The 25,816-nt window shown below is 40.9% G+C and overlaps 2 protein-coding genes across 6 annotated transcripts in view; both read right to left on the reverse strand.

The window, feature by feature from the left end:
* The window catches only part of LOC147205934 (zinc finger protein 536-like), a 33,456-nt gene extending 24,254 nt beyond the window's left edge, over positions 1-9,202 (reverse strand). For 2 of the 3 annotated variants that reach the window (XR_015100816.1, XM_086110227.1), the window contains exon 1: positions 8,949-9,202. The gene's annotated coding sequence lies outside the window, so the exon portion shown is untranslated. The remainder of the gene's footprint in view (positions 1-8,948) is intronic. The other variant, XM_086110226.1, reaches the window with a different exon arrangement.
* A 7,108-nt stretch (positions 9,203-16,310) lies between these two features.
* On the reverse strand, positions 16,311-25,373 carry uri1 (URI1 prefoldin like chaperone). 3 transcript variants are annotated; one of them, XM_086109454.1, is made up of 11 exons: positions 24,990-25,373; positions 23,841-23,875; positions 20,183-20,261; positions 19,660-19,795; positions 18,425-18,516; positions 18,278-18,341; positions 17,991-18,186; positions 17,724-17,904; positions 17,493-17,644; positions 17,173-17,413; positions 16,311-16,841 (listed from the first exon to the last, which is right to left on the reverse strand). In XM_086109454.1, the coding sequence occupies exons 1-11, from the start codon at positions 25,056-25,058 to the stop codon at positions 16,650-16,652; spliced, it is 1,437 nt and encodes a 478-aa protein (XP_085965580.1). In that variant the 5' UTR covers positions 25,059-25,373; the 3' UTR covers positions 16,311-16,649. The 3 variants fall into 3 exon arrangements, with proteins under 3 accessions (XP_085965580.1, XP_085965582.1, XP_085965581.1); XM_086109456.1 differs by lacking the exon at positions 24,990-25,373 and adding an exon at positions 24,557-24,906; XM_086109455.1 differs by lacking the exon at positions 24,990-25,373 and adding an exon at positions 24,441-24,556.
* Positions 25,374-25,816: the final 443 nt, after the last annotated feature.

Below are 25,816 nucleotides of genomic sequence, written 5' to 3' on the forward strand. Positions count from 1 at the left end.
TTTTGCATTTCTCGAATAACCCCCCCCCCCCCCCCGCCCCCACTCAAAAAAAATTAAAAAAGAAAGATTAAAGTAAAAGAGTTAAGGCACAGGAGTACTGAGAAAAAATAAACAACTTAATGATGCAAAAAATGCAAGCTCAGTTGAAGGGGGAAAGTATTCAAATTGAAAGCATTTTTTTATCCTCCCCAGCACCATTCTTTGATTCAACTGTAGCAGCAAAACAATGCCTCAAATTCACATGCTGCAACAATGGTAGGGGTCACATAAGCGAGGCCTGTGCTGCACCAAAGGGCACAGAACAAAGCCTTCACTGTCCGCACTGAATTAACACAGGCTTACATCATCCTGGGCTGCAACCTCAGTCACTCATGAAAATGATGTACACAAAACCACACAGTTAAAGAGCAGCAACACGAACTGAGCAGCATGACTCCACTCAACTATTGATCAGCAATCGATGTAACCATGCGAAGCTCATCTAATAATGTCTGACAGGAGCAAAAATGAATGTGCTTCATATTATTTAGCCTTATGTTCTTTTTTAAGTCAACCGCACCGGTGTACATGTGCGCTCAAGATTACAGTCATTTCAATTACTTTGTATTATTGCAGTGGCCTCTATGACAGTTTTTAAATGAATGCTTGAACTCTAAAAGGAATTCCTGAAGCACAAGTTTGCAAAAAAAAAAAAAAAAAGCACAAACACTCTTTGAACTCACACACTTGAAATTTTGTAACTCACAACTCACCATTTTATACTCAATTTCCAAATGATCAACCCATTCGTTGCAAATGTACAGTATACGCATCTATGGCTTTTATTTACACTATTCTGCCAAGTGTCTGGTCACACTGTCACAGGAGAAAACTGTTTGAGATAATTAGTTCTGTTTATCATCCTGAGCACAATAAATAAGCAACAGGTAAACTGTGAGTGTGGAGTCCAGTGGAGGGAGCAGGAAGAGTGTTAAGATTGAGACCTAGAGAAGACATTGAGGCACAGAAAGAAAAGGGAGAAGAGGAGGACAAGAAGGTGAAGGAGGAAGGACAGTCAGAAATAGAAAGAATTACTGATGACATCACAGCAACAATAATGGACCATGTAATGAACCATTGAATGACCCAAAGGGATGACACAACGTTGGCGATGACACGCTGAGGGTTTTTTTTTTCTCTGTATGGTGGGGGGGTTGCTTTTGCAAGAAAATCATGATGTTTTACCATTTGGGTCAAAGGTTTTCCTATTTGTGTGAAGAATTTTGCAAAATTAGCTCCTAGTTACAAAAAATGTGTTTACACCATCAGAAAAAAACATCATGTCATTATAAGACAGCAGCCTTGGATATGCAATGTGCTAAAGTATATCCAATTTGAAGACTGCGCCCAAATCAATTGTATCGATCAAATTCAAGTTCTAGCTGGCTTTTTGTCAGGAAGGCACAGCAGGAGTGCATTTATGATTCCTTTAACAGGCAATTCATAGATGCTTTTTCAAACGACGGTCATGTCCTATGAAAAGAGTGCAAACCCCACACATTCACTCTCAGAAAATATTTGATAAGACCAAAAAAATAATAATTTAAAAATCCCTTTTGCAGTCAAAATATAAAACATGCTGCCTGTGTGGTATGTCGCGACCGTGAAGATGCTGTACACAAAACAACTCAGATGACTGCTCTGAGCTGAGATCAATATGTATTCTGACCAACTAAGCATTGCAGTATAAAATCTTCACCTGCGTGCGTGTGCATGCATGTGTAACTGTAGGAATCTTTGTTTAGGAGCAGTGGCGGAGTCATCGGGTGTTTTCTATCTGTCAGAGTGCATTAGGGTCTTTTTTTGGATCAGATTCACAGAGTGCTTGAACGCTATAAAACATCATTTCACAGCAGCACTTCTCAGGCATTGACGAACAAGGAGCAGGTGCGATTACATGCAGGCAATAATGGAGGAGAAATGTATCGCAAATTTAAACAAGCTATGGGAGCTGCGCATTCCGAATTACTTTCTTTGTAACCGTATCAAAAATGGCCCCATTTATTTTTACTGCTGTCAGCCAAAAGAATTTGTAAGCTATTTCATCAGCAAGCAAGTGGAAATGTAATCTTTTAACTTAGTTGCTGCTATATATTGTCAGCTAGCATGGATGGACAGTATTGTAAATCCATCGTGAGGTGACAGCGCTGAAGCACGTCAATAAAATTTATGGATCACAAGTGCATATTTCTTTTTTAACAGCAGATGCAAGGCATTAATAATTTGCTTGGTTGGTGGAGCGGAACACAACACGCACCACAAACAGCTTCTGTAAACTGCAGACTGTAAATGATGCATAGAAATTAAAGCTTTATGAATAAAAGCAATTATTTTTAAGATAAATGGAAAGCCATGGAAAATCCTGCTCAAGTCAATCAATTCCCTTTGTGATTTGATGACACAAAATCTGGCAATGCAATCATGTTTCTATGAACTGGATTTGCTGAGGACACGCATACTGTATAGAGGACACTTTGTCATTATAACTGCAGGAACTGAAACTGAGTTAATTATGGAATGAATATTGATTCAGATGGGGAGAATGCAGTACTGCAGAAAGGTTTTTAGCCACCACGTTATTTATTTATTTATTTATTTATCAATGACTATAAACAGTAGACCCTTGCGTTCGCATTTTTTTAAACCTCACCTATTTGCATTTTTCAGTAGTGTGGCAAAAACAAAACAAAACAAACAAACAAAAACATTATTTTCATGGCAAGATACTCTCCATACAGTATGTATATTTACCGGACCGGAGTGTTTCTTTAATTGAAATAATAACCAGTTCCTGTTGACCATAAACACACCTAAAAACTAATCAAAGTAGTTGCCCACTCAACCAACTTGGGTGGCAAAAGGCAGAAGGTAGTTTGACGTTTCGCCTGCACACACACACTCACCCACTCGATCTGCTCATCCGCTCACAAATCAGCAGCGGGGTTTGATTTGTGATTGACAGTCAGTGGGAGTGGGTAAATGTCTGCTGCTTTAACACAAAATAGTTTTTCCAAAGTAGGACTAGACACAGCCTCAAAACTATTCTTCACTTTCTTAATTCAAAGTGACCAACGCAGGTATCATGCATCCCAGTCCTCCACTGATGCAAACACCTACCACCACACTAATATACAGTACTGTTAAATGAATACTGTACTTCTCTGACAATGCCACTCCATTATTCAATTCGTGAAAATAGAATCTACGATGTAGCTTTGATATAATTGTACTGTACTCTCAATGTTGTGGCTGCTCAGTGTTTGTAGGACATATTGCGACGACACTTACAGGGAGTGAACGTTGAATTGTTTTGGATTAAATATTGATTAAAATATGGAAGACACAATACTGTACAGGGCAAAGCATGACACCACCATTACAGTTTTTTGTTTTAGCAAGGCTATAATGCCCATACAATCCCTCAGACATTTTATTTGAAGAAAATCAAAGGCATTCGGTCACACAAGAACTCAGTTGGCAGCTTTCAGTGTAAACCTGCACTTGTATTTGTCAGATACGGAACATAGTTATACAGTACATTTTAAAACATGCATTTACAACAGTGAGCACATTCATTTGAAAATACTAAGCCAAAAGTGAAATCATATTATTATTATTATTATTATTATTATTATTATTATTGCTTTGTTACGTCATTCCTTAAAAAAACTGGGAAAAAAATAACTGTCCAAATATAAGGAGTTAGGTTTTGCCAATTCCTCCATCCTCATTGTTTTAAAGGTGCTTCAAGGTACTTTTTTTTACCCTGACTCTCTTCCTTACTGCATGTTTTCTATATGCTGTATATTTGTAGTACAATCAAGAATGAAAAAAAAGTCCCCTCTTGCGACTACTAATGGGTGTTCTTATCGTGTCATTTGCGATACAGGTGCCGTACGTGTTGATGCAAGAGACTGCCTCCTTCAAACTGAAAAATGAAAAAAGCTGACATTTTCTGACTTCCATGTCTCCATGTAACAACTGTTTCATCAGGAATTACTGAGAAGATTCATGCACAGGCTGCCATATATCATGCCCCCTGTGTATCGTTTCAACCCACACATAACCAATCAGCCAGCCAACTATCCTGTGGAGTGTCCTGTCAGAGTGCTGGGGGCAGTGGTAACGCAGCTGCCCACCCTGACCCGGACAAAAGATAGCACCCATACACTTTCTGACAACCAGATTAATGAAAGCCTATAGGAGTTTCTCTGTAGGCCCCCCCAAATGCCTGACGGAGATAGAATAGTCTAACCAGCGCCATTCATTACTGCAGAAGCAAAGAAAGAGCACACACAGCACTGACAAACTAGCTCCTTGTGAGTAATAGCTAAAGAACTCATAAAGGAATGCGCACACATTTGTTGTGTATGTGGAGAATTGATGATTTTGGGATCAAAACTTAAGAAATATGACTGGAAATCAATGTCTGTGGCACGCGCTTATTGGAGAGTCAGCTTGTCGGCAGCAAAGAGCCGCTTGAGCAAACCGCGTTGCTAATGCAAAGTAATTGAGTGTATTAGACTGAGTTTGCGTGGAAAACCTGTTGGGAACTACATGGGCTACAAAGAGTGCAAGGCAGGCTCAAGATGAAAGACTTACTTATAACTATGGCTATCCGCGTTTTTACTTTTGATGGAAAGTGTTACATTTTCTTCAGGCTAATGAATGTGCTCATTCGTGCAAGAGGCAACTGTTCTAAATGACTAAGACAAAGTTTCGAAAGAGGAGGGCCCGTGCCGAGTCCTAACCTTGCCACAGTGTGTCATATATAAACGTTGCATTCATTAGCTTCCTGGGATGCCTGCAATAGTGCTCACAATAAAGTAATACAAACATTGTCTCCTTAATACTCCCTCATCAAATACTGTCTTTGTGCAAGCAAGGACACACACTTTCACATGTGGTCTCTCTCTCTCTCTCTCTCTCTCTCTCTCTCTCTCTCTCTCTCTCTCTCTCTCTCTCTCTTTCTCTCTCTCTCTCTCCATGTCACACACTCTCACACACACACACACACACACACACACACACACACACACACACACACACACACACACACACACACACACACACACTCGAGCATGTGTATATAGAATGTATTTTAAATCACTCATGTGTAAACAGTTGCTGGTGTTTGCACAGGCCACCTGTTCTTCCTGGACACAAACAAAGCTTTTGGCGTAAGATGGGCTATGTTAACAGTGCGGCGTGCGTAGGGGATGCCTTGCGCAAGGCAAGCCAATCCACATGGTGCGGGCCTGCATCAGATGGTTGGGCCCCCGCAGGCCTGCTGCCAACGCCAACAGAACTCACACAGATCTCATAGAATGGATCTTTTTGGGTGGGTGACAACACACTGACATGGTTTGTGCAACTTCCTGTCCCAAGGCAGGATTGCCCCAGTCAACTCCCATTGCCATTTCATTTAACTCAGTGAGAGCCTTTGACTGCATTTGCATGATGTGAACGACGCTCCTTCTTCGCAAAGTGGCACCGAGATGGCGAAAACGGGGGAAACTGGAGATGTGTCGACTTTCACTCGCCAAAGCACTCGGAGGCACAAAAACAAAAGACATTAAACAAGTCATCACAAAACCACAGCAGGAGTCGGGTAATGCCACTTACAGTATCTCATTAAGCTATGGCATCTACAGGAAAAAAAATGACAAACAAAGAGTATAATCCAAGGCACATTAACTGGGCTGATAATTCAATGAGCCCTCATTTGGCAGCCATCTTGCTTTCGTGATGGTCTTTTTTTTAATTTTTTTTTTTTTTTGCTGCAGCAACTCATGCACACGCGCACACATGCATATTCTTCCTCCTCGACCCACTCCCTCTCTCTTTCAAAAACAACAAAACATCCACCATTAGGCAACGGGGTACCGACGTAATTAGAAAATGACTTCCTTTGCAATCCTGGCTAAGTAGTTTACACACTGTAATTACAGGGACAAAATCATCTTTTCATCATTCCACTGATTGAGCTCATCAACCCAGTGGGATCTCAGGACTGTGCTCAGGCAACATCTGGGCTAAGAGAATTAGCCCCTGAGTTGAGCAGTCCTTACAAGGTGGCAAGCGACGCACGCCGGACAACACTCCATCCATCCATCCGTTTCCTATGGAGTGTTTGCTGCTCACGGTTACGGGAAAGCCGGAGCCTATCCCGACTAACCGTGGAGGGGGGTGAAAAACACAAGACCGCACACTCTATTGATTGCCAGTCACGCCAGCATTGCCCATTCGGCGGTGTGAACCGCCACACTAACATCTGCGGCTTCAAAATGTGCTTCTTTCGGTAAACATGAAACTTTGGAGAGCAAGGTCACCACATAGCGACTATCTCGATATCCCACCTCCAGAGGCATATCAAACTTTGACTCCCCATACTCCAAATTGTCAATAGGAGCACCGGCGCAGCTCGACCTTGGCGCACAACAACTTGCCTTTTCATGAGAATCTCTGTTTATTCTAATTGTGTGTTTGCAGCCTTGACTTTCTAACAAACGCGCATGGTGCTGAAGGTGAAGTGCCTTGTCGGCCTGTGTCCTATGTGCAGCGGCTCTGTGTGTTGGCAACAGAGGCAAGTGTTTAATGTGGCAGCTGTTAGCCTCGTGGATTTTCACTAATCACTCTCTCCTGATTACTCTGATGAGTGTATGATGCTCTTAAAAAATCAACCCGCAGTGGAAATAAAAAAAAGAAAAAGTAAAATAATTATCATCATCTCCCTAAGTAGTGCAGCTGCACCCGCCTGCAATAATTACAACTAGAACACAAGCGGCTTCTCCCATCACTTACAACCACTTATTATTAGAGGTAACGTTAATTGGTGCGGTGGTGGGCGACAATTCTTCATGGGGTTTGTCGTAAAAAGCCAAACCTTGAAAGTTACAGCACATTAGTGGTCTTCAAGCCAGGGTAGGGTATTAAACATTGCATGCCAGAAGCGCCAATAGACTGAGCCGGGGGGGTTGTAGACGCCCTATCAGTAGCCCCTTGGTTGCAGGGCTGCTTTGCCCTCGCTTCACCCTTCCCCCACTCCGGGTATCTGCCTGGCAGAAACAATTAACATTTTCATAAAAACAATTCCCTGCCTCCAATAGTCCGATGTAATTTGTTTTCCATCTCTGTTCATTAATCATTGTTTAAATCGGTGAGCCATCCCCTCCACTCTGCCATCTGCACTCAGCTGTGTTACAGATATGACACCTTCCGCCTTAATGGGAGCTGACAGCCAGGAGAGGAGGCCTGTGGAAAATAGCTTCCTGCATGTGCACTTCCACCTCACATAGTGCCAGCAGGTGAGAAAGGGGGTATCTAATAGCTTCAGATTAGTTTCAAATATAAACACGTTGCAGTCGACAGCACGCAACACTTAAACCTCTGTGTTTAACACTCGGTGAAAAGATTGCAGCGGTAGAAAGGACTGAAAGAGAAGTCAGCCTAATAACAACGCATTCCACATTTTGCCAAAGTTCTTTAACATTTTTTGCCCCCCTCTCTTCTCAAGTTAAATTAGTGCAGCGTTCCTACAATATGCTATTGTTTTCCTGGAATTGGGAGCAAGGTTATTAATTATTCACTATTGTGTTCTCATATCATGGGGCTATGCTTTTCACTGTATTGCCTCATAGATCAAATACTTCGGGCCATAGTACTCGGGCGAATTTCACAAGGCAAAATCCTAAAGATATTATTATTATCACAAAGCAGCCATTTGGGAGATTAAGTTTCCTGAAGAGTTAGAGTGGCTAAAAAGGTTAAGATGCTCTCTGCGATGTTGCCACACTGCGGGAAAGACAAATAACTTTGTGATTTTAAGCCAAGAGTCTAAACAGCTTAGGCATTTGTTTGGCGAGCGAAAATCCGACTCAGTGAGGTGCCAAAAAGTTCATCTGGCCTGTTGATTTCAGCATGGATTACTGCTATTCAAATCATGTGCCCTGTGTTCAAACAAGTGTGACTGTCAGGGGGGAGAAAGTTGCCAAGCCCGGCTTTTGTCATGTACGCTTATGTGAGTTTACTGCGCCATAATGAGAAAGAGGCTGTGATGATACGCTTTCATGCCTTCCCTCTCCACCCATTTGCCTAATTTCCTCATCACTTTCAAACCGCACACAGTTTTTCGATTTAAAGATCATCTAAAAGAAAAGGGAGTGGGCTTGTAACACTTGTAGCTCCACTTTCAGCACAGTGAATTATGTCACATGTGGAAAGCCTTATTTTGGGGGTGGCCACAACTATTCTAACACAGGCAACGGTAGTAGAGTAAATGATGTGCATATTCAAAGCTGAATATTTCATGTTGATTGATTGCACCGACTTCCACCCACCTGCTCCTCCTCCTGTCCCACTGGAGTTGGCATGAGGAGAATTCAGTAATTGAGAGGAGCAGAGCGTGGTCTCCCTTTGCTCATATATGACAGATGGGGCATCATCGCTTCAAAGGAGAGCATTTGAAAACAGGAGGGAGGAAGACAAGAGGCTGGGGGGTGGGAGAGGGGGGTCTTTGAATACGAGGCTGTGACACCCCATACAGGTGACAAGGGTGGAGACAGAAAGATTGTAAGGCATGTCCCACAAACACACACACACACACACACACACACACACACACACACACTCACACACAAACTGTATATTATTTGTGTATGAATGTTTTTCTGTGCTCCCATAACTTACTTGTTTAAAGCATGTAAAGAGTTCAACTTTACAAAATAATAGGCAGTATAGCAATACTGTAGTTGAAAAAAAAACTGGTCGCATATTAATTATTGTGGGCATCCAAGACTAAACAGCTGTAGAATCCCCCACTAAGATTTGTACATACTTTAAAGTCACGATTAATAAGGACGTAAAGTCACACACTTTTTAGAAACTAGCAACTTGATGGCGAGTCTTACCTGACTTGGGCAGGTGGCGTCAGCTGAAAGGATGGATGGGCGGATGATGAGCACCGGGCGCTTTATCGCTAAAGAAAAAGCGGAAGTCAGAGAGAGAGAGAGAGAGAGAGAGAGAGAGAGAGAAAGAGAGAGAGAGAGAAAGAGAGAGGGGAGACGGAGAGATTTCCCCTCAAATAAAAATAAAATAAAATAATCATAAAGTCTTCACCATGAGGGCGCAGTGCTATCGCATTCTTCGCTCTCCTTTTATTTCCGTCGGAGAACAGGAGGCAATGAAATGTTCCAAATGGACTCGGGATACTTGTGCCCTACGAGCCGTGTGTCTCCCTCATCTGGACGCTGACGTGGAAGTGGAACAGACGTGCGCCGTGCGTAAAAATGTGCGGCGGCGCGTCCACGGCGCCTCATCCATCCCCGCTCTCATGCGTCTCTTTGAATACATAATGGGCTATTATGCGTGTCACATTTGATAAGGCGAAGAGTCGAAATTGGACGCTCTGTGCAAACCTTTGCAGCAAAAGTAGGCGGGATTTTACTTATGCAATTTTGGAGCTGTCAATAATGGAATGAAAAGGTTTTGACTCGATTAGTATTTATAAGCAACGAATTAAACGCGTGCGGGAAAGTGTGTGATTGAATATCAATCTTAAAAACGGAGGATCAGGAACACTCAATCTGAACTCGATTAAAATGCTTGTGAGTTGACCTGTCTTTATTCGTTAATTGACTTCTATTCCCTTGGACTGCAAAATCGTTTTAATTTGTTTATGATAACAATGGTTACTTTTTAACTGACGATAGAAATGGAGAGTAACAAAGTAGAATAACAAATACTTCGTTAATCTACTCAAGAAGATTTTTCAAGTAGGTCAGTATCTATATTTAGCAGCTTCTAGTGTTTAAAAATAATATTGATACTATCGCAAATAAAATAAATGTAAAACAGACAAGAAAACAGACACCACGATTAAGGTGTCGGTCCAATTTTTGGCTTGTCCCATCAGTGTTGCCACAGCAAGTCAATCACATGATTTGTTTTGCATATTAGGCCGGCTGCCCTCCCTGACATACCAACCATTAACCATACATAATTTTTTTTTGGGGGGGGTGGGTGTTGACAAATAATTTGTCACCATACTTGAGTAGATTTTTCTAGTACTGTATCTATACTTTACTTGAGTTTTTTTCCCCGAAAACTTTTATAGGTGTACTTCAGACATCTGAAACCAAATACTAACTGTTCTCTGACTCGTCCTTACTTTGTCAGCTTACCTTATTACTTTTTAACCTCAGTGAATGATGTAAAAAGATTTCAATTGAAAGTAAAGTCAACCACAGTTGGGATTTTGATGGATGGATGGATGAATGGATGGATGGACAGCTTCAGAGTTAATTTTCGTGTAAGCGTAGTCTCTCGTGTTTGGGATGTTGCTGCGCCTAACTGGGCGTTCCGGCACATAGAGCTGCCGCAGCCTCAACTTATCTGACAATTTGAAAGTAGACTGCACTTGGCATAAAAACAGATGCTCCTCCATTTTTGTGCTTGGCAAGTCTATTTTAGTGTGGCTGTCAATTTGGTAGACCGTGCTGCGCATCACTTGGTGTTCCGGCAGACAGAGGGCGTTTTGACTTACACTCCCCAGACGCATTCCCAATTTGATGAGAAAAACTAGACTAAATTGTAGACTACTTAAAACCAGATTGAAATGGTGGCGCAGGTGGTGTGACACCATTTTGGACAATTTACCCAAAGCGCTGATAAGATTGGGCACTCTGCGGATGTGTGTGGGAGATGTCATCGAATTTTTAATTTATAAATATGACCACAGCGTGGGACGATTTTTCTGAATCATTGTAGACATCAATTCCTTGAACGAATTGTGAGTATTATCAACTTAAAATAAAAATATAGAACATCTTTGAGGACATGGCACAAGTATTGTTGGGGAGGGGGCATCACACCCGGTCGTAGGTGCAAGGCGGTCTCCAATGGCACACGCCGCATCCACTATATCATCCACAAGGGGAGATCTTGCACTTTACCCACATAAATGAACATTTCAAAAGACAATGTCATTTACGCACCCCATTGACTCTATTTCTGTTTCAGCAATGTCAAGCACAGGATGCACTTCAAGCGGCCTGATTTTAATGGAAATGTGGACAGCCACTATGATTGTTTGTTTGTTTGTTTATTGAACATAAAACATATATACAGTAATAATTTGACAGAAAATAAGGTAGATAAAAAAAGTAAAAAGAAAGAAATCAATCTTCATTCAACACAGTTATTATGTTCAAGGGAGTAGGAAGAAGTAAAAAACGTATCTAGTCCTACCCCGTTATGTGTTTATATCTAATAAATCATTTTTATATCAATCAGAAAAGAAGTCTCCATTAAGGCTCATACTTTACCCTTAACCGTGATATTTTTACAACTTTTGGTTTGTATCGGGATTATATACTTCCACACCCTGGCACTCTTGTGTCAATTTTCTCTTGTATTCATAATGGATATTTATATACCTTTCTCTATTTATCAACTTAGTTCTGATTTATCATTATATTTAATGTTTTGAATTTATCATTTTAACTCTGATTGATGTAGGTTGTTTGCACTATTTTTTTAAATTTGTTTTTGAACTCAGCAAGCGATTTACTCATTTTCAGGTCCGTTTCGAGATTATTCCACAGATTAACACCTTTGATAGATACACTTCTTTGCTTGATGTTTGTTCTTGTTTTGAGTTTTTTGAATAAGTTGGTACCTCTTAAATCATAGCTGCTTTCTCGAATTTCGAAAAACTTCTGAATGTTTTGGCAGAGCAGGTTATTGTGTGCTTTGTACATTAATTGGGCGATTTTAAAGTCAACCAGTTTATAAAATTTCATCGTATTTAATTTGATAAATAGTGGATTTGTGGGTTCCGTATATTTTGATCTATTAATAATTCGAATTGCTTTTTTTTGTAGTTTGAGAATAGGGAGTGTGTTTGTTTTGCAGGCATTTCCCCATATTTCCACACAGTAGGTCATATATGGTAATAATAATGTAGTGTATAATGTGTACAAAGATCTCCTATTTAGCACTTCCTTGGTTTTGTAGAGGATCCCTACGGTTTTGGCTATTTTTCTTTTTACGTTATCGATATGTGGCTTCCAACATAGTTTTGAGTCTATTACTAATCCGAGAAACTTGGTTGTTCTATTGGACTATTGGAATGTTCCGTCCCACAAGGGGCGCAAACGCCCAGTTACGCCCAATTTTACCTGTGCAAAATCTAGGAAAATACCAAAAGAAAGAAAACTCCACCCATGCTCAGAGTTAGACTTTGCTTTTGAGCTAGACATGAAAATAGGGCCAATAATGTTGTTGGGAACTTTTTGTTTTGATAAAAATTGAACCATCACCAGCTCTTGGGGCGTATAAATGATTTTTTTTACTTTTTTTTTTTTTTTTTTAGTACAAGCAACATTTGAGTTCATAAAATAGGTAAACTAATGTGTACAGAGATGTTTTGGGTTTTTTTTGTTTTTTTTACCTATGTGACAAGTTATGAGAACAAGTACCTGTTTTATATAAGGGTAATTGACTATGACTTTTTTTTAAGTACATTTCAGAGTTTGGACTTTTACTGAAGTAAAGTATTTGAATCAGTAATTATATTTTTATAAGTCTTTTTTACGCAAGTATGTGCATATCTACTTTTCACCTCTGTTGACTGGATAAATGTTTCCTTATGATGACAATGCTTACTTTTCACAGTTAGAAAAGTGTTTAATTGTGTGTAAATGTTTGCCCTAAGATGGTAATTATAATTCCAATTAAAGAAGAGGCCACAGACCACATAATAGGTTTTCTCTTAACCCAAGTTTCACAGGCACAAAATAGAATCTTTTCACTGCATCATTTTGTGAACCCCATAAGTGAAAGAGTAAACTGCTCACAAAATTTGGTAAAGTGAACAATTTAATGAGATCCAATACAAGAGATTCATGCTGCAATAAGAGATAATCCTTTCTTCCAATGTTCATTTTTTATGGCATGGTCAGAGATGTATTAGTTTAACAATGCTTTTTATTGTGCTAGTTAGACAGTGGCGTTTAACCGTATTGGATCACATGGATACATACTTCTCATATTTTGGTTAGCCTATTTAGCGACATGAAATGACTTCAACATTTAGAAACAGCTGTCACTATGATGTAATTTCAGTTCTATATTATTGCAAGCTAAAACCACAAGAGCCGCATTGCACAAATATGAATCAAAATATCTTTGCAAAGGTATAGTTTACAAAATATTTTATTTAAGACTCTACTAAAGCTGTGTGCGTTCTGATTGTGAGCGAATGATTGAAAGTGACCAGAAACTATTGTGTTTCACACAAGGTGCTTCAGGAGAATCATGACAATATTTTTGGAACTTCTCAACAGATGCAGACAAGTTTCAATGTAGAAACATTTTCCGAGAAGGCGGAGGTGAATAGGACATCTGCTCAGGGTTGAAGAAAACCACATCTCCAGAACAGCAGTCCATTGGAATCCTGAGGGGAAAAGGAAAGACCATAGAACAACTGGCCAAGAATGATAGAACTGAAAGCTTCGAACAAAAAAATGGGGAAACATCCAGACTCTTAAAAGAATAAGGTACCGGTAGTATTATTGATACAGCTCTTGCATCGGATGTCTTGAGATGCTCGGTACAAATAACTACTGTACCAACACTATAATACCAAAGAGTAATTTGCAGCCTCGAGAAAGAATGGATGCATGTACAGTTGGAGTTTTCACTTCATTTATTGCACTGTGCAGCACTAACACAATTTAGTTCAGATGTTATGTTTTTATTTACAATATTTAAAGAGTTGGATATTAACAAGCTATATCTACTCCAGTTAAGTTTTTGGAAAAATTGTACTTGTCAGAAAAGTTTGAATGCAACCTACTTTTCACTCTTATGTGAGTGTTTTTGTTCAGAACAAACTCTACTTTCATTCCATTATATTCAGACACTGTCTGCTTGCGACTTGTATTTTTATCTGCGGGCATTTATTATTGCTTGCGTGATCTATTTAGCTTTGTCAGAGAGACTTGTTTCACATGACGCTGTTTCAACAATCCAAAGGAACTCCGAGTGACGTTTTACACCATTTGACTAATCAACTGGAACAAGACAGTCACATGACTGCATACAACCACCACACAACTCCATACAGAAGCAACATTTTCAAAGTGACTTATGTACAGAGACACGCTTAGGTTACACAGAGGCCGTAGCTCACTCGCAACCCGAGTTTTGATGAGTGGAATAGAAAGTGAGTGGTTGGATTATGAAAAAGAACAGCCATGTTATGCACAGCCATTTGCGTCATCCTAAAATGTCAGAATTTCAGCTGACAAGAATTCCACTTGGCATTTGAGAAACATACAAGAGGCTGTCTTGGTCTGCGTTTGCAAAATGTAATGCTCTGTTAAATAAAACCAGCAGGTCAACAACAGCACATTAATGCAAATTTCAGTTCATCTGACACACTCAGACCCATGTGAGCACTTTGTTCCTAACTGTAGAGAGTAGGGATGGGTGTAATTGACATTTTAATGATAATACTACTTTTAGTGATACTGCTTGAACGGTATTCGTATCAGTACTTTTGGGGGGGGGGGTGCGGGGGGGGGGACACAAACAAAATTATAAGAACTAACACTTTATATATATATATATACGACATAAGTGTGGGACAACCCCTGTAGAAATAAATTAATCGAAAAAATTTTAATCATCATCAACTTGAAAATATTTTAATAGCACCCCCAGCGCCTCTGAGTGCGTGGCACAACTATTGGGGGTTGATATAGAAATTGGTCACCAGATTTTTCACTTAATACTATGACCCAAGAGTTATATAATTCAAAAACAGTTCTTGAGTGCAAATTTTGGCTACTGGACCCACCTCTGACTGTGTATCAGAATAGCCGGTGCAAAGAAAATACATAATACATAAAACATAATTGTTCATTGAGGTGAAATTGAGTATTTGCATTCAATTTGAGCGTAGATTGCTGCAAAGCTGTTATATCACCCCAAATCTTAGGACAATGGTTCACCTAAGCATGTTCTCCACTTTCACCCGAGGCTAATGGTTGAAAATGCAAAAATTCCTTTACAGGCTCTTTGTGTGAATTCTGGAGTTATGCAACCCTTTCACGTTAAATACTATTTGGTATCACAAGCTAAAATAAGCAGATTCAGTGTCCTTGACATTTGCAAGTTTGTACCCCCCCCCCCCCCCCCCCCCGCCCAGGCCCAAGCACCTGTCTGGATAACAATACCTGTTTGAATCCATAATCACACAACATTTCAACTCACCCCCCACCCCCACCCTAATCCCTGAAATGTAGATTTTGTGCGTTTCATCCCAGTTTATGTGCTCATTTTCTTTGAAAAGTAGTTCTGCTCTGTTTGAGCATACACCTTCGAAGATTAACCTACATTAAGACCATTGATCTGTGTCTCACCGGTACAACGTTAGCATGTTAAGCATTGCCTAATCTGTCTCATGCTACCTGGATTTTCATATTGGTGAAATAATCCAGACGAAGGAAAATAAGGGCCGAGTCACCTAAGGATCTGTTTAAAAGCTTCTTATCAGAGACCTGCACTCCCACGGTTAAACTAAAAAGGGCAATGATATAGCCTTTCAAGCTCACAAGCTACGGATTTAATCAAAGCAGCTTGGGATAAAATGAAGTTTGGTGGTTTGTGCGCCAGTTCAAATGCATGTCCGAAAACAATGCAAATTGAGTCTGCACCCGGGTCATGTCTGAAGAATGAATGATCTGCCGCAAAATCATTCGAAGATGTTTGAAGACATGCGAGCGTCATGGAGTGATCACAAATACCGGCTAGTTACACAACGTTGAACCGTTAAACTTAAAAGGATTAAACAACAATGTGGATTACACCAATTTGGAATTGTGAAACTTAAATCTTAGAAATAACGACAATAACAAGAGATCATGAGTCTTTACTTTTCCTAGTCATATGAGCCTCAAAACTGGAGTCATTTTTTTCTGGTTTGTTTTAGGCAGACAGTTACAAATTACGCCTAAATCGTGCACGGTTGTCACTGTTTCTCTATGATGTTTATCTTCATATAAACACTAGCTTTGAGCTAACATTTCTCCCATGTAGAGTTTGACTGCTGTTTTATTGCGGTAGTAGTGAAGACATGCGGAAACAATAATGGCAATGTGCTCCGTAGGTCGGTGGGAATAACATCAATTGGGTTCCTGACAAATGCCCACAAAGGGTCATCTGCAAAGAAAGAATTTCTTGAAGGCAAAAATAAGGGGCGTGACTTGTCAACAAATGCATTTATTTTATTTTCTCATTCATCTTTTCTGCCTCGACACAAAGCAAATCATAAACCAACACATTCATTAAGCAGGTCGAGAGCAGGAGAAAAGTGAGCTATCGCTGGGACATGAATTGTAATACGTGGGCCAAAGGCGACGTTTACAGTCCAACAAAACAATCAACAGTCAAAAGAAAAACCTCATCACAAGTATGGAAGATGGACTCACCAACTAAAAATGTTGATTAACCTTTATACTAACAGAAGCCCACATGTGTTTAGAGGGGGATCGAATGATGTGAGAGTGCATAAAGAAGTGTGAGAAATGCTTTGTACAGACAGGTCATTTCTGCTGCATCCGGGCAGCTTTGAACTTCGACACCCGTTTTACAGGCTGCTGAGGAGCTTCCACGTCAGGCGCAGCTACCTCCTCCAGTTTCCGCTCCATGATGGTTGGCAACGCCGGAGGACTGATGGTGAGAAAGGGAAGAGCCAAGGGCATCGAGTCCTTTTCCACCACTGTACCCGAGAAGGCCTGGACAACAAAGACAGAAGTATAAACGTTGCAAATTGCCTGTTGATTTGATGCACCGATTTCACATTTTCAACACTCGGAGAGCAGCAGAACATTCGAAGAGCCGTTGTTCAACTTAAAATTGTCCAAAGACTTTGAATTCAGACTCTCAACAGTAATTATTCTCAGACATCTGCAGTACTTCAAGCCAGAACAGAATGAGGTATTTCAAAAGGTGCGGCAGCAAGCTGAACCGAACAGTACCACTTGGTGGAAGCAAGACTAAGGCACTACAGCGAGGTTTAAGAATCACCAAATCAGTAATCTAAAAACACAGCCAGGTCTGCTTCACCTCAAACTTTCCTGCAGGATGCGATGGCATTCCCTTGGTGCTATCCTCCTCCATAAGGCTGTCACTGTTGTCGCTGGGTGTGCTCTCATCATGGCTGAAGCTACGGCCCATCATCCGCCGCTCGTCCATGTCTGCTGCGCTGCCCTCGCTTGTGTCACTGCACACGCTGTTCTCGCGGCTGCGTGACTTCAGAATGGACTTTTTAGGTACGGGCTCCCCATCCCTCACGTCCACAAACAACCTGATGGGAAATATACTTATATGAACTCCCTGTGTTCGCGTAACTGCGCTAAATGTCGTTCCAGTGATGATGGTTCAACCTGTAGATGTCTGCAGGTGTTTGGATTTTGTGAACTTCGTGATGAGCGTGGCCGTTTTGGTGACCGTTTTTCTTTTTACGCTTTGAATGTTCCTTCAGTTCTTTCCGTTCGCTGAACTTGAGAGTGGTGTTTTTACTTGTGTTGATCCTCACCTAAAGCAAAGCAGGATTTGGATTTAGCCCGAAGCCTGGGAACACATTTCCAAAACAACGGTCCAGTTATCACACTGACCTTCTTGGGCTCAACTGTGTGGGAGAAATAAATGGTCGGTAGACTGTGGTCCTCCTCGTCGTCTTCTTTCATTTCTCCACTGTGGGGCGCTTTGATGTGGGATTTCACAAAAAGTCCATTAGATGCAGTGGGGGAGTCCGTGTCGTTCCGATCCTCCGAGGAAGATGATGAAGTGTCCTCACTGCCAACGTCCGCATTATCAGACAAGGTAAAGAGACAAACTGCAATGAATGACCTGAAAGTGAAACAACAGGCGCAGTAACATACCTGTCCTGCTCATTTTGTAGTTCCTCGATTTTCTCAAGTTCATCCAGTCGAGCCCACAACTCCTCCTGCGTCATGAAACTCTTTGTGCTTCCGTTTTGTTGGGCCTCTTCTCCGCTGCCTTCATTTTCCTCTTCCAAATCCAACACAGTTTCCAGTTTGGGCTTGGAATTTGGCCTGTGAGCCACTCGACGCTTTCCTGAATGAAGTATTTTTAAAACATTTTTAAATTTCAATGTGATATGATTTTCCATAGGATTCACTAGTGTGCTGGCAAACAAAAATGATACCTTTTGTGACAGTGGCGTCATTCTTTCCAATCACCTCTCTAATGTCAACATAGTCCCCTTTTTCCTAAAAGGAAAGCAGAGTCCGTAAATGCATTGTGTTTCAGGGAAGTTTTGATACCGTGTTGATTTTAACGTTAAGCAACGTACCGTGACCATATTTTCCCAGTCCTTCACCATTCCTACTCTGGTTTCAAAGTTTGTCATTGTCTTGGACAGACCGCAAAGTTCATTCTTGACATCTGCAACAAAAGGTTTGGAGATATTAAAATTCACATTTTGGTTGATAGTGGCAGACGGATGAAAAGTTATGTGTACACATGGCTGTGGGGGAGGAGAATTAAACTAAACATTTAACAGAATGATTGAAATGTTTAAAATGCTCTGCAAGTGGAGAGGGGAAATCATGACACTAAACAGTACAAAATATCCTCTGGCCCGAATACCACTCCGGATCATTAAATCTTCACAACAATTAAGCCCTTTTACAAAACGCAAGCAGAGAGCCCTTGTTTCCATGGCAATGCAGAGCCCCTTCAGTGTGTGCATCAAGTGGAAGTGAGAAAAGGTCAAACACAGAAGGCCTGACAAGTCCATCGCTGTCTGACACATTTCAGCTCACTATGTTTGCATTGCACCACTTAACTCTGTAATAGCAGGGCAGGCAGGGGCAGATTTGGGGATAAATTGGGATGAGAAGGTGGGGTTCAGATGCCTCATGATGGACTGAGGCAGGACATTTCTGCTTCACTCAACACTCCCAAAATGTTCTCATCAAATATTGTCACACACATCCCATTCACATTATCATTCTCTATTTCACACAGACAAAGAATGTTGTGGTATGATTTGGAATCACAGCAAGTTCAGCATTATACAAGCTTCAGGTTACGCACCCCCCAAAAATATTTAAAATAGAGCTGCGAGTAGCAATACTCTGGCCCTTGCACCACTTATGTCTTCATGGTGAATCCTCAAAATTATCATCAAGCCTTGACAACACAATCAACGCAGACATGAAAAACGCGCAGAAGCTTCACCATTTAAAGCAGAATCCTGGTTTCTGACTGAGGCTCATTTGCATCCACACAAAGCTATCATTAGTTTAGTGTTTTTCAATATGCGCTCTTTTCATTTGTTCGTGTTCAATGAGTTTTGTGTGTGTGTGTGTGTGTGTGTGTGTGTAAAATGGCTAATTGGCTAATTACAGATTGGGAAACACTGCCACAAATAATTCCCTTTTCCTGTTTTGGGCAGCAGGACTTCTGTGATTGAAGTAACAACGCCCTCTGCTGGGTGCAGAGTATTTTTTTTTTTTTTTTGGACAAACCTGTGCCAACGTCTTTGCACAGTGGGTGCGTCACAAGATTTAAAAGGAGACTCACACTTCATCCTATGGTCGACAATTTTCTCAGCCTGCTTGGCGGAGCACTTTGCAAACCAGTTGTCACCAAGTAGCACGGTGACCTCATTAGAGTGCACCAGTTTCCCAGGCATGAAGGCCATAGGGCCAAACGGCACCTACCCAGAACAACAAGGGATGGAAAGACAAAAGATGAAGGGCAGAGCAAAAAGCAAGCCAGATTTCTGTGAATGTATTTCTTCTCCGCTCTTCTTGGTGTACAGTGCATTTGGAAAGTATTCACAGTGCTTTTTCCACATTCTATTGTGTGACTGCATTCTTACAAAATGTAACGAAACACTTTATTCCTATAAATTAGCAAGACTAACAGCAAAACTGTGTTTCATTTTGTCAGTGCTGTATAGGATGACGTGTGTAGACTTTTAACCAAAATGATAACAAGAAGAGTAATGTATTTTGCACTAAGGCTGTAACATCAGAAAACGTGGAAACTCTGTGGACACTTTGTATATTCGCTATATATTTTTATAGAGCCTCACACTTACCATGATGTCATAAGACAGTCTATCTGGAAGAGTTTTGAGGCGTTCTTTCAGGGCATCGTAATCACCTGAGACCTTCTCCCTATAGATTCACAGACACAGAAGTACTGTGAAGAAGGTTGTGCAAGAAAAAAAGGTACCCACATTGTTTTAGCACAGAACAACGTGGGTGGGTGGGTGGGGTGGGGGGGGGGGGGTTCATGTACAACATTACAGTACTCAAGTAGACACACGGGATCACTGTAATGCATTGATATTAGTAGGTAACAGAATCAAGTTTTCTCAGTACGGCTTCTACTCTGACTTCACAAGGTGAAAGCTAAAAAAAAAAACCCCCCAAAAAATACCTTGAGTACTTAACACCAATGCGCACATAAATAAACCACAGCTTAGAATTGTTATGATAAAACTTTTTCCATGGGCCAAATTCAGCCCACTCCATTCCTTAATCCAGCTCACCAACAATTCCCATTTTTAAGCACCCCATTATATTTCTTATATTAATTATCCTGCCCCCTGCTAACATTTGTTAACTAAAATGTACCTATCCACTTCCAATGAAATCATGGTTCTTATAATTAGATTTCTAACAAATTTATATCAAAATAAAGTACATGAACAATTTTTATTTGACTAAAAATTTGGATAATCAAGTATGATTAAATGAATTGTAATATAATGAGAAAATACAATTGAATCATTCTAACATAAACGAATTACATTTAACATTTTAACTTCCATTTTTTAAATCACATATACAAAGGACCAGGCCCATCTGTCCATTATAAAAATCAAACTTAGCCTTTGGGCACAAATGTTTGCCCATCACTGGTTAAACTCAACTGGTTTATGCTGTGGAATTTGGGCAGTTTAGGCAATTGGAAGAGGGCACAAATAAAGTCTGGCCTGAAACTTCCCAACAGGCTCAACATAGTATCCATCTACTCTACATAAAGCCTAATTACAGCAGCCCCAAATTGTTACCATTGAGCAAAACTGCGAGAGAGATAGAGAAGTTTGGTGCAGGATTGTTTGGAACTAAAAATAATGACATTTATCATGACAGATGCAATGCCACCGCTACATATACCTACAATGGAGACAGATGAACAATGAACAGAGTAAAAAGTACTCCAGGCTCACAGAGTTACTAATCTGGCAATGGCAAAACCTTTGGGGGGGGGGGGGGGGGGGGGTTCAGCTGTCACAAAGCTACTTTCAAATGCTCATGTTTTATCAATGAGAATGAGTAGCCTGAAGTTAACTATTTATTTATTTATGTATTTATTTTTACAGTGCCTCATTACGGTTCCCCTGTGTATTTGAATGTGAAGATACTGTGTACATTAAAAGAACAAAAATAGGGGGCGGAAGGTTCAATCATTCAATTATTCTATGTATTCCAGACAACACAATTTCCTATTTAAATATTGATTTTCATAGTGGGGAAAATGTTCTGATGCTTTCTGAAATTTAAAATATATACTGTAAATATACACATAAATAAAACTGTAACCCATCCATCCATCTATCTTGAGGCAGTCGGAGGGGTACACGCTGAACTAATCGCCTGCCAATCGCAGGACAAACATAGCCAAACAACCATTCACACTCACAGTCAAATCAATGGACAATTTAGAGCAGGGGTGCCGAACCTTTTTTCACCTAAGATCTACTTTTTCAAGCAACCAACTTCCCGTGATCGACCCATGACTGCACGGCCACGCATACACACATGCGCACACCCATGCACACATGCATGAAATAGAAAAATCAAGTAGATACAATAGCTTGTGAGGTTGTAAAAAGTAAATCAGTAGTAAATCAATGGTCGAGACCTGACGCGGAGGCATGGGACGCACTTTTGCAGCAAGTGCAGAGACTATCATACGAACGTACGGGTGCCGTTTTAAAATGCTTTTCCTGGCTCTCCAGATTCCCATTCTTTGCCAGTGCCATTGGTGAATTGTACATGAAATAAAATTTGAATGCTAATAATAATAATAATAGGGCGGCTTGGTGCTCAACTGGTTAGCACGCCGGCCTCACAGTGCAGAGGTGCAGGGTTCGATTCCGGCTCCGGCCTTCCTCTGTAGAGTTTGCAGGTTTCTCTCCGTGCCTGTGTGGGTTTTCACCGGGTACTCTGGTTTCCTCCCACATTCCAAAAACATGCATGGCAGGTTAATGGAACACTCTAAATTGTCCCTAGGTGTGCATGTGCCAATGGTTGTATGTCTCTGTGTGCCCCGCGATTGGCTGGCAACCAGTTCAGGGTGTCCCCTGCCTACTGCCCGAAGACAGCTAGAATAGGCTCCGGTGATGGAGATCATTCACCACCGTTCGTTAAAGGTGAACTGCTTTTTAATTTTTTAATACTTTTTTTTGGAGTGAAATTGATGAGATGCTTAGGGTGCAGTGTGCACTAATACAAGCATATCTAGTATTAATAACACACAGACACACTAAAATGTTTTTTCACCCATTTCCCCCTACTACTCTTGTGATCGACTTGGGCCCAGTCCGTGGGCTACTGGTCGATCATGATCGACGTATTGGGCCTGCCTGATTTAGAGTGTTCACTGCCATCTTACAGTGTCCAGTTCGTCAAATGCTTTTACACTAATGAAATTAGACTGCAATGAAGACTCAATCAGTAACGGTTCACTCACAGGTATTTGTACTTCATCTCCCCCTCCTTCTCTAACACCCACTCCCTATCATCTGTTCATGAAGGGAACTCTCAAGTGTGCAAGATATTATTAATGACATCTGGATTCCAGGAGTTAACTGCTTTGTTACAGTTGCAACAGCTTACAGAACAGAGGCATAGTAAATTGATTATATACCTGTGATCACGCTGGTCAACATGCTCACTAAATTAATACAGTTGCAGACAGGGGGTTATACACCTGATGGTATTATTCATTAAAAATTGTTCCTTGCGCCAAAGTAGAGAGGTGTTATGCTAGCCTATCAGAGCTGTGAATTCTTACTTAGGAATTGGTGGCTGATTTAACCTCTCCAAGCACTTTGGATGCATTTCAACACAATATGAAACTCCTATTTTCAGTTAACGGCCCGGTGGTCGACTGGTTAGGTCTCATGGTGTAGTGCAGGGTTCAATTCCAGCTCCAGCCTTCATGTGTGGAGTTTGCATGTTCTCCCCATGCCCGCATGTTTTTTTTTTTGGGTACCCCGGTTTCCTCCCACATTCCAAAATCATGTGTGGCAGGTTAATGGAACACTCTAAATTGTCCCTAGGTGTGAGTGTGAGCGTGAATGGTTGGTTGTCGATGTGTGCCCTGCGACTGGCTGCGAACCAGTTCAGGGTGTCCCCCACCTCCTGCCCAAAGACAGCTGGGATAGGCTCCACCACGCCTCGTGACCCTTGTGTGGATAAGCGGATCAGAGAATGGATGGAGTGATATAGTCAGTTAAAAAAAAATGCTCGCTTTGCACCCCCCCCCCCCCTCAAACTGGTTGATACTGATTTAAATTAAGAATCTACATTTAAGTTTCTGAACCAGAAAGTTTCTCCTTATTTTATCTATTCACTCTGTGTTTAATTCACCTGGATATATGTTCTACTTGTACAATGAAGTCTCCAGCATGTCAACAACACAGAATTTCTCAGCGCTACCCTTTAAATAGTGATACTTACCAATGCTGAATTTGACGTTCACAGTCCTTCACCACCTGTTATTACAGGGACATGAAGTCACAACATATGATGATGGGCAAATATAAATGCTGAAATTTAAAATGTACTGTATTTCTGGAAAATGGCCACTTCTATTTTTTCTGTTGACTGATCTTGTGAAACAACAAGCAATTCATACAATGGGAAATTAAGTAATACTAGTCCAAGACTCACAACTGGGATCCACAGCCAGAATATATTTTTAAAAATAAATATTTCAAAAATACACTCAAAATAAGGTACACCTAAGGTACAATTCAGCACAAGAACAATTTAAATTCTGGGAGGCACACATACTCTATCTTTATGAGGAACGTAAAGACAGTCATTTTGCTCTTGAACGCCTGTTTGTACAACAATGGGCTATAATAACGCGTTTCGCGATTTAGTTGTCATGCAGTAGTATTGTGAGCAAAAACAAAAACACGCACACAGAGATCGTCAGTTAGGTGGTCATTTTTATGACGCAAGACAAACAAAATCAGGAAGTGGTAAAAAAAAAATGTTACTGTTCATGTCAATGACAATACTAGTATCACAGCTATCAGTATAACTTCCTACGGTATCTTGGAAAATCCTCTTGTTTGCAGTTCCATGTGCCTTTACTGTGTGTTGTGACTTCTAAAAGTCGAGGAGAGCGAGGAGGTTAGGGGCGCGTTTGCATGCAAAACACTTACACGCCACGTTAGCCTGCTTAGCTAATTAGCCAACTCCTTCACTTTCGGTTACCCACGGCAGACATGTAAAGGTTAAACTGGCAGCCTTGCATCGACCTGATTAATTACACGTCATGCTTATATGAAACGAAACGTGAATCTTTTTGATTTTCTTTTTGAGTAAAACGACCGAGACGGTGACTTGTGAGCTCAAGTGGTTTTACAAAGTAGATTCTGGAAAATTTAACGTCGTGGGCACAAGATTGACGTGACATGCTAATGATACTGGTTTACCATGTGATCTGTATATTGCACAACAGAAATAAGGTTGGCCCAATCGTGGTCCAAAAACGCCCCCCCACCCCCACGGTCCACCGCGTGGTCAGCAGCTGGGGTTCGACTCGACGCCCCTTTAATACCATCGTATATGCTTTTTGTCATCCTTATTGGTTACCTTTTCGTGTTCCTCTCGGAGCCTGGTAACTCCGCCGGGGTCCTCCATGTTGATTTCACTCTTTATCATCTCAAGGGCAGAGCAATATTTTGGGGTAGTTTTGGTGAGCAAGAAACAAGGCTCAAGGGTTGTTGTGAGTCCTAAAGAAGTGTTTATGAGTGCAGCAGGAGCCTCTTCTCGGACCCACTTTAGTCGAAGTCATCAACGTGTCAGCGGCAATGATCCTCACTTTTGGAAGCAATAACATCTCACACTCCAATTTCAGGATCCCCGCATCCTTCCCCTCCAAAAAAGCAAAGACAAGATGCCCAGTAAAAAAGATACCTATACCTCTTCGACGTCTCCACTCTCCATCAGACTACGAAATGGCACTGACTGGGCTGGAGTTAAAGCAAAACATCCTGTTTGTTTTGTGAGTTCTTTTCAGAATAAATTATAACCGAACCGAAAACAAGAGGATATGGATGACTGCCTCGCAAGCTTGTCACCCAAAACAATATCTAAAACAAACGTAAAATCAATTCACTGCACTGGTGTGTTAAACACGTAGTAACTTTCAGGGTAGCACTTTAGCTTTTATTTTGAAGAAACGTTTTCGTTTCCTGTCATGCCATGGAGTTTAGCTCACTGTTGTCAGTGCATTTTAGCAAATCTGCTCTGCGACGGAAACAATGTTCTCGACAAGAATCAGTTTGAATCATTTTAATTTAATTTGTCACACAACAATGGATATCTAGCTGATCTTTATTTGCACAATCATCGTATCACAAAAACCTCATTCTCGACCCCCCACCACCACCACCACCAACTCACTTGCCTCAAATATT

Source organism: Hippocampus guttulatus, chromosome 4 (genome assembly GCF_054856545.1).
Source record: "Hippocampus guttulatus isolate MCC_2025c chromosome 4, RoL_Hgut_1.0, whole genome shotgun sequence".
NCBI classification, from domain to species: domain Eukaryota; kingdom Metazoa; phylum Chordata; class Actinopteri; order Syngnathiformes; family Syngnathidae; genus Hippocampus; species Hippocampus guttulatus.